Source organism: Heterocephalus glaber, unplaced genomic scaffold (assembly GCF_053883595.1).
Source record: "Heterocephalus glaber isolate CG9 unplaced genomic scaffold, H.glaber_assembly_v1.0 deba00000281, whole genome shotgun sequence".
NCBI lineage: Eukaryota > Metazoa > Chordata > Mammalia > Rodentia > Bathyergidae > Heterocephalus > Heterocephalus glaber.
The window spans coordinates 131,380-145,226 of NW_028258139.1; the positions used below are offsets into that span (position 1 = coordinate 131,380).

General features: G+C 36.8%; 1 protein-coding gene across 3 annotated transcripts in view; it reads right to left on the reverse strand.

Moving 5' to 3' along the window:
* Xkr4 (XK related 4) overlaps positions 1 to 13,847 on the reverse strand; it is a 445,945-nt gene that overhangs the window by 7,692 nt on the left and 424,406 nt on the right. For all 3 annotated transcript variants that reach the window (XM_004837504.4, XM_021248791.2, XM_087185383.1), the window contains exon 3: positions 1,605 to 5,019. In XM_004837504.4, coding sequence (XP_004837561.1) covers positions 4,073 to 5,019 — 947 coding nt within the window. In that variant the 3' untranslated portion in view covers positions 1,605 to 4,072. The remainder of the gene's footprint in view (positions 1 to 1,604; positions 5,020 to 13,847) is intronic.

A 13,847-nucleotide genomic window follows, 5' to 3' on the forward strand; every position in this document is an offset into this window, starting at 1 on the left:
CCGGTACCAAAAAAAAAAAAAAACCAACCAAACAAACATTATATCAGAACTTGTTTCCACTCGGTGGCATTGATTAGATTTAAAAGTGAATATGTAACTTTATACAATTCTGATAAGGACATCAGAGTTTTTCCTTGCTCAATTCAACTTCTTCAGGGAGAAAAACTTTGAAATGATGCAAAACTGCTCAAAAGATGAGATCCTTAAGGAGTGAGAAAATTCATTCAAGCTAAGAGGTGCTGAATTATATGTAGATATTTCTAATTAAAATTCATAAATGAATTGATGTCTTATAGGCATGGACTATACACATGGTTGATTTTGGAAAAGGAATAGGAAGAACATTTTTATCTAAAAGTTCATGTGTCAGTAATATACCACTTTATTTTGGTGAAGGGTGGTATACACTTTCTCCTTTAATCTCTGTTATTTTAGTAACACACCTATATATGATTTTTTAAAATAGCCATTGAGATTTCAATTATTCCTGTTTATTTTTAATTGGTCAACACTCTTACTTCATTTATTTATGGAGCAAAATAAATTGGGCACTTAGGAACTAACTATATTTATTTTACTTTTATCTTCTGTTAGCACTTGAATTAGATAATCTTGACCTGTTGGTAAGAATTAATTTCTTTTGTTGGGTTAACAGCACTCAATATAAATAAATAGTAAATAAGTGTCTGCACAGTCAGTGTTACTGAGCTAAACAATAAATAGGACAATGTAAATGTGCAAAGAAAATTTAAAGGACATAGTCACTTTGGGACCAAGTTTTGATTTTTTTCCTTCCACACAAATACTTAAAGTCTCAGTAGTTAAGATACATATTAGACACATTTTAAAAATACATATTACACACATTTTAGAAATACAGTCATTCAGAAATTGTAGTTTAAAAATTAAAAAATTATAATATCCTTTTAGTAACTGTTATGCTCCTATGGAAAAAATGAACGTTAAGACTAAACACCTTCTTAATAGAAACAAAGTGGACTCAGGCTCAAAAGTCTGAGTCCAGGATAAAGAATCCCTCTTTTCCACTTGTATGCTAACAGTGGTTCATTCCTTTTGGACTCTGGTTACTTTCTGTGGAGGATTTAATGTCAGATTCAAAATGAAATTTTAGGAAGAATTAAAATATAAATACAAAAATCAAACTTTGTTCTTTTGTACACTGATGAAATCATTATACTTTAACTCTCTATTCCCTGTGCCTCTAGAAACTAATAAATCTTGTCAAAACCATAAGAGTTGGCAGTGTTGTGCTATCTGAATCATGGAAACAAGATTAAATCATGACTGACCTCTTCTTTTTTTTTCTGCAATCATCTGAAAACTTATAGTTTATAACATGATAGATATGTAATTTCTTTAAGAATTTATTACTATCTAAAACACCATAATCTTCAAGTATGTCAGATAATAGACTATTCACAGTATTTAGGAAATCAATGAAATATTCAAACTTTTTACGTCCTCCTTACAGCCAATCTAACCTCTAAGACAAAGGACAATATATTATCATTTATTACATGGTACTTGTTCAATTCTTAACATGTTATATGAGGAATCAAGCTGAGAAATAATTGAGAACTTACATGATTGGAGAGCGAAGGGGACTGGTGTACTTGTGTTGCTTGACATCATTGTACTGTAATCTGTTATTTACTCATGGTTTCATAGGTTTAGTTCAACTGAGAAATTCAATTTCCAAAGATTAGTTAAAAGTTGTCTTGGAACTAATGAAGCTAATAACATGGTTCTGCACAGAAGTGAAGACTTTGTCAAAAATGATCATTTTTTCCTTCCACAATGGGGGTGGAATGTTGCACAATATGCTGACAAGAAGAGTGTCCTCTTGGAGCTTTACTGGTGACTAGGTAATCTTTCCATATCCCACCAAATGATTAATCTTTTTTAGTGGAATTCTTGCTTGGAGGATCAAATCATGGAGTATTAGGAAATATGTCTACTGATAAAAATTGTCTATCTTTTAAAAATTGTTCTGGGGCTTTGTACCAAAAGAAGTCCTAGATTGAGCCCTCTGTCATTTTCGGTGGATGTCATCATGGGGATGGCAGTCTCTGGATGACACACACATTACAGGTAGTGGCCCTAGAACTTGACTATTTATAGTGACTTGGACAACCCAGATAAGTGAATAATTAAGTTAAACTGACCCCTTCCTTTCTTTAAAGTGATTTGACTAATCTTTAATGTATCAGTTTGGTTAATATAAAACCAGGGAAGGAAATTTAAGACACCTTCCACTGTGGTCAGGTTTGTTACAATTGATGGATGAAATCAATCATTTACATCTTTGATTTCCTGGAAAACATTGGCCAGTCTTGACAAGCCCTTTCTATTCAGGCTGCTTCTCTCTTCACTTGATATTCTGATAGCACCCCTGGCCAGGTTCCTGGGGGCACCAACTTGCAAGGTAGGGTGATCTTGCAAGAGACAAGTATTTTCATTCTGCTGAGGCAGGCTGATGGATTTGTGGACCAGTTTCTGACATCCCAAGTAATTTTGATGCTTAAAGTATTTTAAATAATTCCAGGTCTATAAAAAAGGTGATAATGCCTATATGCATACCCTATATATTTTATTACAAAAATATTGAAATAATCCATGAGTTATTCCACTCTGCACCAACTATAAAAAAATACTATCAAAGTTTGACCAGCACTTTTAATGCAACAAAAAGCACCATGACCAAGGACACTGAGAACAGAAAGCGGAGAATGTTTACTTGCTGGACAGAGGTATTTAAAACCAGAAGCTTATTGTAAGAGTAAGACTTTACAGATGATTCAAATATAAATCTTAGTTGGATATAGTGATAAGCCCTCAAGCAGTTCAAAGGGTTTCCTCACAGCATATTCACTGCATTTGTATGCTCATACTTACTAAAGTGTCCCAAAGCCTCTAAACACACATAACTTTGACTTTGGATTGGGGATGGGTAAGTCTGTACACAGTGGAGAACTTGATTGTTCATCCTCATGTCTGCTTTTGAGGGGCTCATGCCACATACTCTCAGTTGTTGGGGCTTCCATGTCAGTCCTATGGTTGGATGGAGTTTGGCACTAAAAAGATGTGGCATGGTGTCTTCCAGAATCACACTTGCCCACATGTACACAGAGTGAGCCACTCACTCTGCATCAGAAACAGCCAGTTACAGCCTGCTCCTCTCCCTTGCATTCCAGTGCGCATACCTGGGAATCAGATTCTCCTTTTGCCTCCCTCTACTCCTCTTTGTGTATGTTTTAAATTTTTGTAATGGAATAACTGAATCATAATTATCATTTAATTTATATCACAAAGTTATCGAGCTCCTTGGTCTTGAAAGCCATACATGTGCAGCAAAGGATTTCTGTCATAAAAGATATTCTCAACTGAAAATTAAAACTAATAAATCCAGAAGTGTATAGAAAATGAGCCATTCCATCAATGCTAATACATGTGTAAACACACTTGAGTTTGCTGTCCACTGGATAAACTTTTTCACACATGGTATTGATTTCCAAATGAAAAATGGTTTATGAATTCTTTTCTAAGCTGTATTATTTTTTTCCTGGAGTCCTGGGGGATATATTTTCTCTCTTTTTGTTCTTATATTCCTGTGGTAATCAGGGATTTGAGTCAAGAAAAATCACCCAAGCTATTTTAGTGGAGGACTAATGTGTGTGTGTGTGTCTGAATATCTTTATGCAAAAATCAGTAAACTCCATCAAAATACCCTATTGATTGGAGACAACATTTTCCATAATAATAGTACCCTCTGGTGGATGGGCTCCCAGACTGCAGGAAGAGTTTGGTAGCAACAGTCATACAAAACTGGTGTTGGCTCCTTCAGGTGGAGTAAGAGGCTCTCAGCATTGATGATTTCAAAGGAGCCCGGCAGCAGGCAGTCCTCTGACAGAAGATCAATCCACAGTAACGATGATGGTCAGACTAAGAACACTACAGCTCATTGCCCTACTTAGGATGAAGTGTTATTATTGCCACAGCCCCGCTGTCACCCTTTCAACTGAATGTTGTGGCTCCTGCATGTTCTTTCATTTTATAAAGTGGTTTCATATTCCAACCGCTCCTGAATAAGGGCATCATCTTTGTACTGCAGCCTTGGAGGAGATGGGGAACATTCAAAGGCTAAAATGGCCTTTCGTAGGCTTCGGTCCAATACATGTCTCTCCCAGGCTGGGTACCTATTCCTGAATAGGTCAATCTTAATGACAGATTCTTCAATCCGTAGTGGACGAGGTGATGGGGTGGTTGGGGCGGTGGGCCTCACCTGAAAGACAGGTACACATCCATCTCGCTCTGCAAATTTCTGATCACGTTCACTGACAACACTGCGGTTGTTGGAGATGGACCGGAGGGTGCTTGTGGCCACTTCTGGAGGCAGAGAGAAGGCAGCGACGGGGTCCTCACAAGCACAACTTGGTGACTGCCCAAATCTGGGCCCATTGGGGTGAAAAAAGGCATAATACATCAGCATAAAAACAACACCAGTTAGAAAGCTGCTGAATACCACGCAGAGTGCTGGGATGGCAAATGCATCTGCTATCTGGGGTGCCTTGTAGAGGTACCAGAGTGCACTCAAGGCTGTGTTTTCTAAAAGGATCACAAAATAGTAAATGAACAGCCTGCAGCGTGTCCTGCCTTCCTTGACATTGAACCAACTGAAGATGTAGATGATCCCCACCACCATGTCGAACACAATCTCTTCCCATTTGGTGATACAGAATTCTGTCTCACAGTGGACAATCCAGAAGGTCATGATGCACCAGTGGAGAACAATGAAGATCCCAAAGTACAGCTGGAAAACTGAAGCAAAGAGCGCGAAGGTGATGACTCTGGCAGCAATGGTGAAGAAATGCCAACAGAACTGGATGATGACAGCCATGTAGCTGATGGGCTTCTTGTCATCTCGAGAGTCCCTCAGGGCCTTCTGGTAAGAGGCCAGGGCCCAAGCCAAGGACACAAGGGAGGCTGCCGCTGTAAAACCTGTAGAGGTAAACAGGAAGACAATTGGTCAAAAGCCAGATTTGGCAACACCGCTAGAAGCCAAGTCATATGGAACTGTTGGCTTGGGATAGGATGGCTTTGAAATTAAAGTTCTTCATCTCTAAGTTTTAATTTGACTAGGCATTTAGATGGGTCCCAGTAACTGGTTTCTGCAGAGCAAACCATATCCAGAAGGCATGAATCTAAAGGAAATGCTACTCAACCATTGTGAGACTGATATTGGCAAAGGCAGTAAGATTTAGCTTTCTATGTATTTGGTGTAAATAGATCCAAGAGGTTAGTTTAGTTTAGTTTAGATTTTGTAGTGGGGAAAAATAACCACAGACTAGAAGTTGACAGACTGTGTTGCTGTTTCAACTTCAGTACTGGCCAGTTGACCTTGGCCAATCACTGGTACTGGGGACCTCATTTCTGAAACTGGCCATCTCCAAGGCTCCCTATTAACTTGGAGAGTCCATGGTGGAAAGGGCTATAGTATCACAAGAAGCTTAAAGGACTAGCTGGTTTTCCTTTCTGCTTTCCAACAAGAATAAATGTGCTTCATTCATAAAAGAGTTTTTCTTTTTTTAAAATAAGGAAAGGAGTATCTAGGACAACTTTGGCCATGTTTCTTGTGATATCTTTTTGGCAGTTTGTCATAATGTAATCCAACACTTCCCCTGTAGCTTGTCTGTACTTAGTGCCTTTCCCTTCAAAGCACACATGTCCACTCATTGTCATTTATCTCTTAGCTTTTCATAAATCAGAGATGGTATTAAAATCATTTTTCAGCTACTTCTCTTATTTTTTCATTTTGTCAGCCTCATTTGGTTAGTATTCCATCTAAAAGTAGGTTTTTAATCTTTAGAAAACATTTGTATTGCTTTATAGCAAAGATTATGTCTATGGTCCAGATGTATACAGGGCTCACCTAAAAGCACACCAGAGAGTTCTGTGGGGAATTCTACTTTGTCACTGGCCTATTACATCAACCTGTGTTACAGCTGGTTTATTTAAGGAGCTGTGCCAAGACTTACCAAGACTAAAAAAGTTCTCATGTATTTTAAAGTTCACCTGGCCATTTCCTTATCAGATCTATTATTAATCATAAGCCCATTACATTGTACTCTTTCTTCTTCTTTGGAAATAAAACAAGGTGGATTGATTGCAAAGAGCTTAGGATAGAATCAATATTTTTTTTAAATTATGGAAAAAAGCTATTGTTTATCATCCTTGAAAAATAAATTTAAAACAATGATTCTTGTGGAAAAGAGCCACATGAATTGATACAAAAAATTCAACCCCACCAGTAATTATTTCTTAAGCTTTCTCCTTGATTATGATGAACTCTGAAAAATAATTTTTGAATAAAAAAATATATTCCAAGAGCCACTTCTCATACTTTCTACCAATAAAACTAGCAGAATATCCAGACATGAGCCCTGAGCTTTTCAGGGTTTTTTTCTGGCCAACACAAAAATATTCCTTGCTATCTGTCACAGATAGCCAGCTATTGGTGATATTTCTGGGTTATTCAGAGCCCAGTACACACAGGGGCTAATAATAATAATAATAATAATAATAAATAATAATAATAATAATAGAATTTTGGTGTGATGAAAAAACATCAATTATACAGCAAATTCAGGAGTGAAAAGAGAATGAAGAAGGCAACATTAAAAAATAGAGAAAGAAAGAGGATGGAAATAAAAGGTAACTGTAGTGACTATGCATAATATATATTTATGATCAGTTTGGGATCAAAGAAAATATTGCTGTGCCATTTTAATCTCAACATCTTTGTATAGCATAGAAGCACCAAATACCTTGCTCCTTATCAGTACCATTTGGAACTAGAAGCCTCTTGAATAGATGGTGCTCTTTAAGCTTTTAAGCATGGATTCTTCAACTTTGGTGCTTGGGAAGATCACATTCTTGAATCTCACTGAGAAAAGCTGTTGCAAAGATCATAAGATGTTCAGAAGAAAGGAATAGAACAAAGTAATTGAGAAAATGTTGCCTTTTGATACTGATATGCTGCTCTATAATGATGATCTAGAAAGTATTGAATGTCTTATAACAGAATTCATTACTCATGTGGGCTTAATTATAGAGCTGGTAGTGTGTGATCACATGGAAGAGATCATGGCCGTCCATTTAGAGGAAGCACTATTAGCAGACTAGGTCACAAAATAAAATTTCAGAAGTTAATGCACACAAGAGAGATTCTTACAGAATTAAGAGGAAAAGGCCAAAGAAATTAAGATAAGAAAAGAGGGGAAAAAGAGATGTAGAGGGCCTGTTCAGGAGCTTCAACCTGCTCATTGTAGGGATACCTGAAACATAGGACAAAGCAGATGAAGCCAAAACAATAATTAAGGAAATAATTGAAGAAAATTTTCCAGAGATGAAGAACAAAGTATGCCTACACACAAAGAAGGCTTACAGGGTACCTTTACAATATTATGAGAAGAAATTATCAACTGGACATATCATATTTACTTTTTAAAATTTCAAGGATAAAGAAAAAATTTTGCAAGCATCCAGACAAAGAATGTTATCAATAAAGGGGCAAAAGTAAGACTGACCTCAGATTTTTTTCTTGCAATTCTAAATCTCAAAAGACAATGGATCAACATCTACACAGTTTTAAGGGAAAATAAGTTTGAACCTAGACTTATATACCTTGCTAAGCCAGTATTTGTGTATGAAGGCAACTGGAAGACATTCTCAGATACTAAGGAGTTTAAAAAGTATTTTGACCAAGAAACTTCCCTGCAAATTTTCCTGAATGATTTACTACAGCCAATAAAAAAATTAAAAATAGTAGGGAGCTAATTGTATGAAAGAGTTGATGACCAAAACTAGGTAAGAAGAATGAGATCTAAATTGTTACATATAGGGTAATAAACCTAAATGCAAAATATAGTGGTACGTCAGTTCATGAATTTAATTTATTCTACAATTCTGAAAAAGATGGCCATGTTTGTGTGGGAAAGATGGCCTTGGTCCTGTTCATCACCCAGTGCAGAGTTTACAAACAACAACAAAAAATTCGCCAAATGCTTCTATGTGAGAATCAAATTGTTTGCAAACAAAAGCATTTGTGAACTGAGGTATCACCATAGATCTGTAAGCTTAATGTAAATTATCCTATGACTAGGGTAATTTCTTACATAACCACAGTAAAGCTATCAATTTCAGTCAACTTAACATCAACACAATAAGTTTTTCTAATTCACCTTCAGTATTCTAGCTTCATCAATTGACCTTTTCATATAATTTCTCTCTGATACAGGATTAAATCTGGGATAAGAAATTGGTTTTAGTTGCTATACGAATTTGGTTTTTCTTAATCTAGAATATTTCTTCAGATTTTCTATGTCTTTTACAACATTAACATTCTTGGAAGATGTAGTGCCTCAAAAAAGGAAAATAATGTTCCTCATGTTAGTTTGGGTTTTCTTTCCTCATGGTAAATACAAGTTATGCATCTCAGGGAGAAATATGTATGTGACACTGAACAATGTTAAAATACTAACATATAAAAATACTTTCAGTAGTCCCAGGACCTAAATAATGCATCACTCTGGGTTTTCTTTAAAAATAATTAAGACCATATTTAAAAACTTTTTAGATCAAAATACAAATACAACTAGAGGGGACTCAGGAGTTTTATTATTTCTTAAAACGTTAAATAGATGATTAGACCTCTGAGTTTACCTGGTACAATGATCTCAATTTTTAGAAAAGAAATTGATTCCCACTTTTAAGAGTTTAAATAATTTATCTTCCCTCCTTCTGCCTTCCTCTTGTCTCAAAGTAAAATTGTCCTTAAACTGTTTCAAAGCTAACCTTCCTGTTTCCTCAAGAAAGGACCCTATCAGTTCTTGCCTCTCTCTCTGTATACCATCCCTTTCTCTCCATGAGTTCCTTTCCTGGGCCTAACATACCTATACCAAGCTGCCACTCTCTCACTGATAATGTAGCAGGGTTCCTCTTCCCTCATATCTTGTCAGCACTTGTTTTTTTGCCTTCTTGATGATGGTAGCCATTTTGACTAGAGTAAGCTATATCTCTTCTGGGCATATTGGTGAAAGAGTTAAAGACATAATACTCTAAAGCTACATGTATATCCATGTTTATAGCAGTGCAGTTCACAATAGCTAAGCTCTGGAAATAATCTATATATCCATCAACAGACAAATGAATCAATATGGGAGATATATATGTATCTGGACAGATACATAGATATATATAATCAGCCATAAAGAATAATGTAATCATGTCACTTGAAGGAAAACGAATCTTGACATCATAATGTTAAGTGAAATCAGTCAGACAGAAAGTTAAATATCACATGGATTCTCTTGTATGAGAAACCAAAAATTAAAGATTAAAATAAACAAGAGATGGTAAAGAGACAGACTTTTTGGAAAATAGGAAAGAGATTCTGGGAAGTAGAGAGGGGATGTGTAGGGAGGGGGGCTAAAGGGATCAAAAAATATATATAGATCAAATTATGTATATGTATTATATATAATACACATGTATATACACAATTCATTTCTCAAACAGAAGCATTCAGCAAACTTTCGCTTTTGTTCCTGAACTCTGCATTGAGTGAGAACATGACCTGGGCCATCTTCCCTACAGGAACATTAAAACAGCCATCTTCCCCAGAACTGTGAAACAAATTAAGTTCATGAACTGTGGTACTACTCTCTATAAAATTTTCTGTATATATATATATATGCATACATATATATGTGCATATATATATATATATAGCAATTCCCCCAAACAAATGTAATTATTATGTATCACAAATATCCACTAACAAAAAAAGTACCCAGCTTCAGGTACAGTAAGTCCCCAAATTATGAACATTCCAGTTCTGAATTCTCATAGATAAGAATGGACCCTGAATTACATTCATAGATGTGGACAAATTGTGGAAGTAGCTCATGTGTCTACCTTACTATTTTAAGGTAACTGTAAAAGTAAAACTAGTTCATTTACAGTTGTACTGTACTATATCACCATTTTAAATTAACTTTAAAAATAAAAAGTTTATATTTGCAGTACTTTAGTGTTCATTTTTTTAAATCTTTTACCTTGTATATTTGTGTCAAAGATTTATAAGACTCACTTTGTCAGATTTATGAATGAAACTAACTTACAAATGTTCTCTTGGAAAGGAACTTGTTCATAAATCAGGGACTTGCTGTATTTTGTTCTAGCATCAGAAAGTGGTCTAAGAGAGTCTGTAGTAACTATTCTATTCAAAATCCTTTGACTTTGCTCCAAATCCAGATTTGCTTTCAAGGCTCCTCACAGGCTCCTATTAAAAGAATACATCACTAACTTTTGCTTTTCATCACAAGTCACTTGACCTGCTACAGGACCTTCCTCCAATTTGTATTCAAATGCAGTTTTAATGAGAGGCATAGAGAATTCTATTAGTATTATAGAAAAATAAGCATTTAGAGTATGGTAGAAGGGACTTTGTGTGAAGAGAGTTTCAGGCAAAAGTTGTATCTTCTTAATTTAAATATTTCCTCTTGGAAACAATGAATAAGAAGCCAATATGACATATAAGACTTAGAAATATAATCCAAAGTTTCCTCTGTTTTAAAACCTCTAGAATAGGAAAGGGTTATTTTTAGCTTTCAAATGTAAATCACTTCTTTCCAAGGACTTGCTTCCATGTCAGGCATCTTATTTTTTCCCTTCAGAGCACTTATCCCAGTTTATCATTATATTTCATTTTGTGCTCATTTGATTATTATGTTTCTCACTAGAAGGGGCCCTCAGGCAAGAAGAAGTCTCTGCCTTGTTTTGCCTTTCTATCCCTCTTGGCAATGCACAGTGCCTGACATACGTTAAGAATCAGCACCGGGTCAATGTGGTGGCTCACACCTGTGATCCCAGCAACTCCAAAAGCTAAGGCAAGAGGATCATAAGTTCAACCCCACCTCAGCAATATAGTGAGATCTTGTCTCAAAATAAAATTTAAAACAAGGGCTGGTGGTGTAGCTCAAAGGGAGAAGGCTTGCCTAGCAAGCATCCAGGCCCTGAGTTCAATGCCCAGTCACACACACACACACACACACACACACACACACAAGCACATCTTAGAAGGGAGGCTGGAGAGGCACTTACAGAAAAAGAGAGAGAAGGAGAAACAGAGAGGAAGAGCATCCCAAATGCAGAGTTAGAACTGCAGAGAGAATGAGACATTTAAAAGATTTATACAATTCTTTGTTGCTCCCATATTCTGCTTCTTCTTAATTTTTATTCGAGCCACAAATGCCAAAACACTGTGAAGGGAAATCTGTAGTCCTGTCATGTTGTTTGCAGTCTTGGTGTAAACTAGAATTCCTGTAACTCTCCAGAGAATGCTTCATAGGATTTATAGACTAATTCTCTAGATGTAAGAGGCTTGAGGAATTGAACCAAGTGTTCCAACTCTTTGATTCTTCAATAAAGAGACTGATCTTGTTTCTTTCCTTCTCCCTAGATGGGGGTGGGGGATCACCTTCTCCTGCAACAGGGACCAAAGGGCACAGGGAAAGAGCCATCCAGACCAATCAGACCAGCTGGTGAGAAAGTACTTCCTTTTTTTAATTTAAAAATATACTATTATGAAAAATTTCAAACATAAACAAAAGCAAAGAAAATAACACAGATATATCCTTTGTGCAGAATCACCTAAAGAGCTCATGTTGAGTTTCAAATGCTCCTTTCCTTTTCCAGACAGAGATAGAATGGCTGGCGTGAGCTAGCTCATTGTCACAGGGAAGTGTAACACACCCAACAGCTGGGACTTCATCACAACATCTTGAAAGGCCCCAACCCACTGCTCTCTGGGTCCACCTTCCCTGTCCTGCCTCATCATGTATTTCACTCTTTGCATCACAGCCTCTCTGCCATGCCATTTCTTAAATGCTATGCTGTGTTGAGCCTTAAAGCAGTATCCTGTTCCCAGGTAGCAAGTGCTGTCCACTTATTTGAACAGATGTGGCTTCCAGGTAGTACATACTTACCCTTCTGGTTTCAGCATGGGTGACATTCATTTGCTCAGGGAAGCCTTTTCTACCCCTTGACCTAGATCCATGCCCCTGTTATAGGTACCCACATCTTGCATTTGCTCTTCCCAGCACACCCCAGCACCTTGCTGTAGCTCTGTATCTTTGCAGGTACTGATGCACATGTCTCCTGGGAAGGTAGGACATGTTCTTGGGCCTAACTATTGTGTCCCCAGGATCTGTCACTCTGCTTGTGTGTCAATTTCTTGAACTAGTTAGTTTGATAGTTTCTTCCTATCTTCCCAAGATTCTTATAGTAAACATCTTGATTTCCCTTCTCAGCTCATTTCTTCATCTTTTCTGTTGATTTTAATATATTTGGAAGAAATTTAAAGAATTTCTCAAATTTGGGAATGTATGATTTACCATGTCACCTTCCTGGGCTATGGAGGTGAGATTATCAGATGACCATTCATAACACTTGTGATTTTCTCATCACTCATACCATAACTTTTCCTCTAAAGACACAGTTCTCAGACCGACAAAACAAATTTTAGGCAGCAATAAAATGTTAATTTCTTGTAGTCAAGAAATGTTAAGTTTCATTACTTCATTCAAGGCTCGTGATCTGACCTAGACAGATGAAGAAGAAGGAATTAGCATTTGTTGGCCCTTTGCTCTGTGTAAAATTATATGCTCAGTACCTACTTACTTTGTCCAGTTGAAATCTTATGATAACTTCTTGGGACAAGTAGGTTTTTTGCAAACAGGGAAACAGAATCAAAGGAATGTTAAATAACTTACCCAAGCTCATGTGATTAGCAAGAAGAAGAACCATAATTCCCAGATTCCTAAGCCTGTCTCACCACCACATACACTGGGGTAGGCCTCCTCACTAACCCTGAGCAGAATGGTGGCGCAGACACAGACATGAACAACCATGGTGAGTTCTGAAATTTCCCACAATCTAGACTCATGAGGTCCCACCAAGGTGGGCTGTAGATGATCCTGGAGGTCCTTTAAGTAGTGCTACTTGCTCAGGAATCTTAACAACTCTTAATGCACTCCCCTGGGCCCACACCAATCATATTTGTACTGGGACAAAGGATCCTGTTTGGGGTTCTTGTCACAAAATGGATCAGAAGCACAAGCTTCTGGGAGGAAAACCAGGCTTTTCTTCTCTCCATGTTTTCCTGTCTATTAACACAATCCTCCTAGTCTTCCTGGATTTTCACCCACAGAACAATATTGCCCAATTTGAGCTGAATTATATGATCTAAGAATACCAAGTCAAACCAAGTAAATATCCAGAACTGCAATGGTATTCCATTTCTTCAGCATTCTTAGACTCTGTCTTTTAGTTACAAATAAAAAAATGGTACATTTACTGACTGGAATCATAACAATTAACCCAGCTGAAACAAGGTAGTAGTTGAAAAAAGTGAAGTTTGTTGTTCTCTGCCCTTTGCTGGGTGAGCTGAAGGTAGAGAATACAAAGTTCACTAGGCCTAAGTCTTCCTCAGTCCTTCTTGCACTGAAGCCATTTAATCTGTTTTAAACCTTATAATAGTTGTGATTTAAAATATTTAAATGCTCTAGTATCTTTAGTTTTGCTAGGGATATGAATCCTTTTCAAAATCCATTCTGAGGATTGTGACTTCTTTGCAAGAAAATTGTAAGGCTACTAAGGAGGTGATAAGGAAAACATTAAGTGAAACCTTTAGAGTGTTTTAATATGAAAGTAGTCAAAGAAACTTGTTGGGAGAACCAGTGTCTCTGTTCCTTAACAAATGTGGA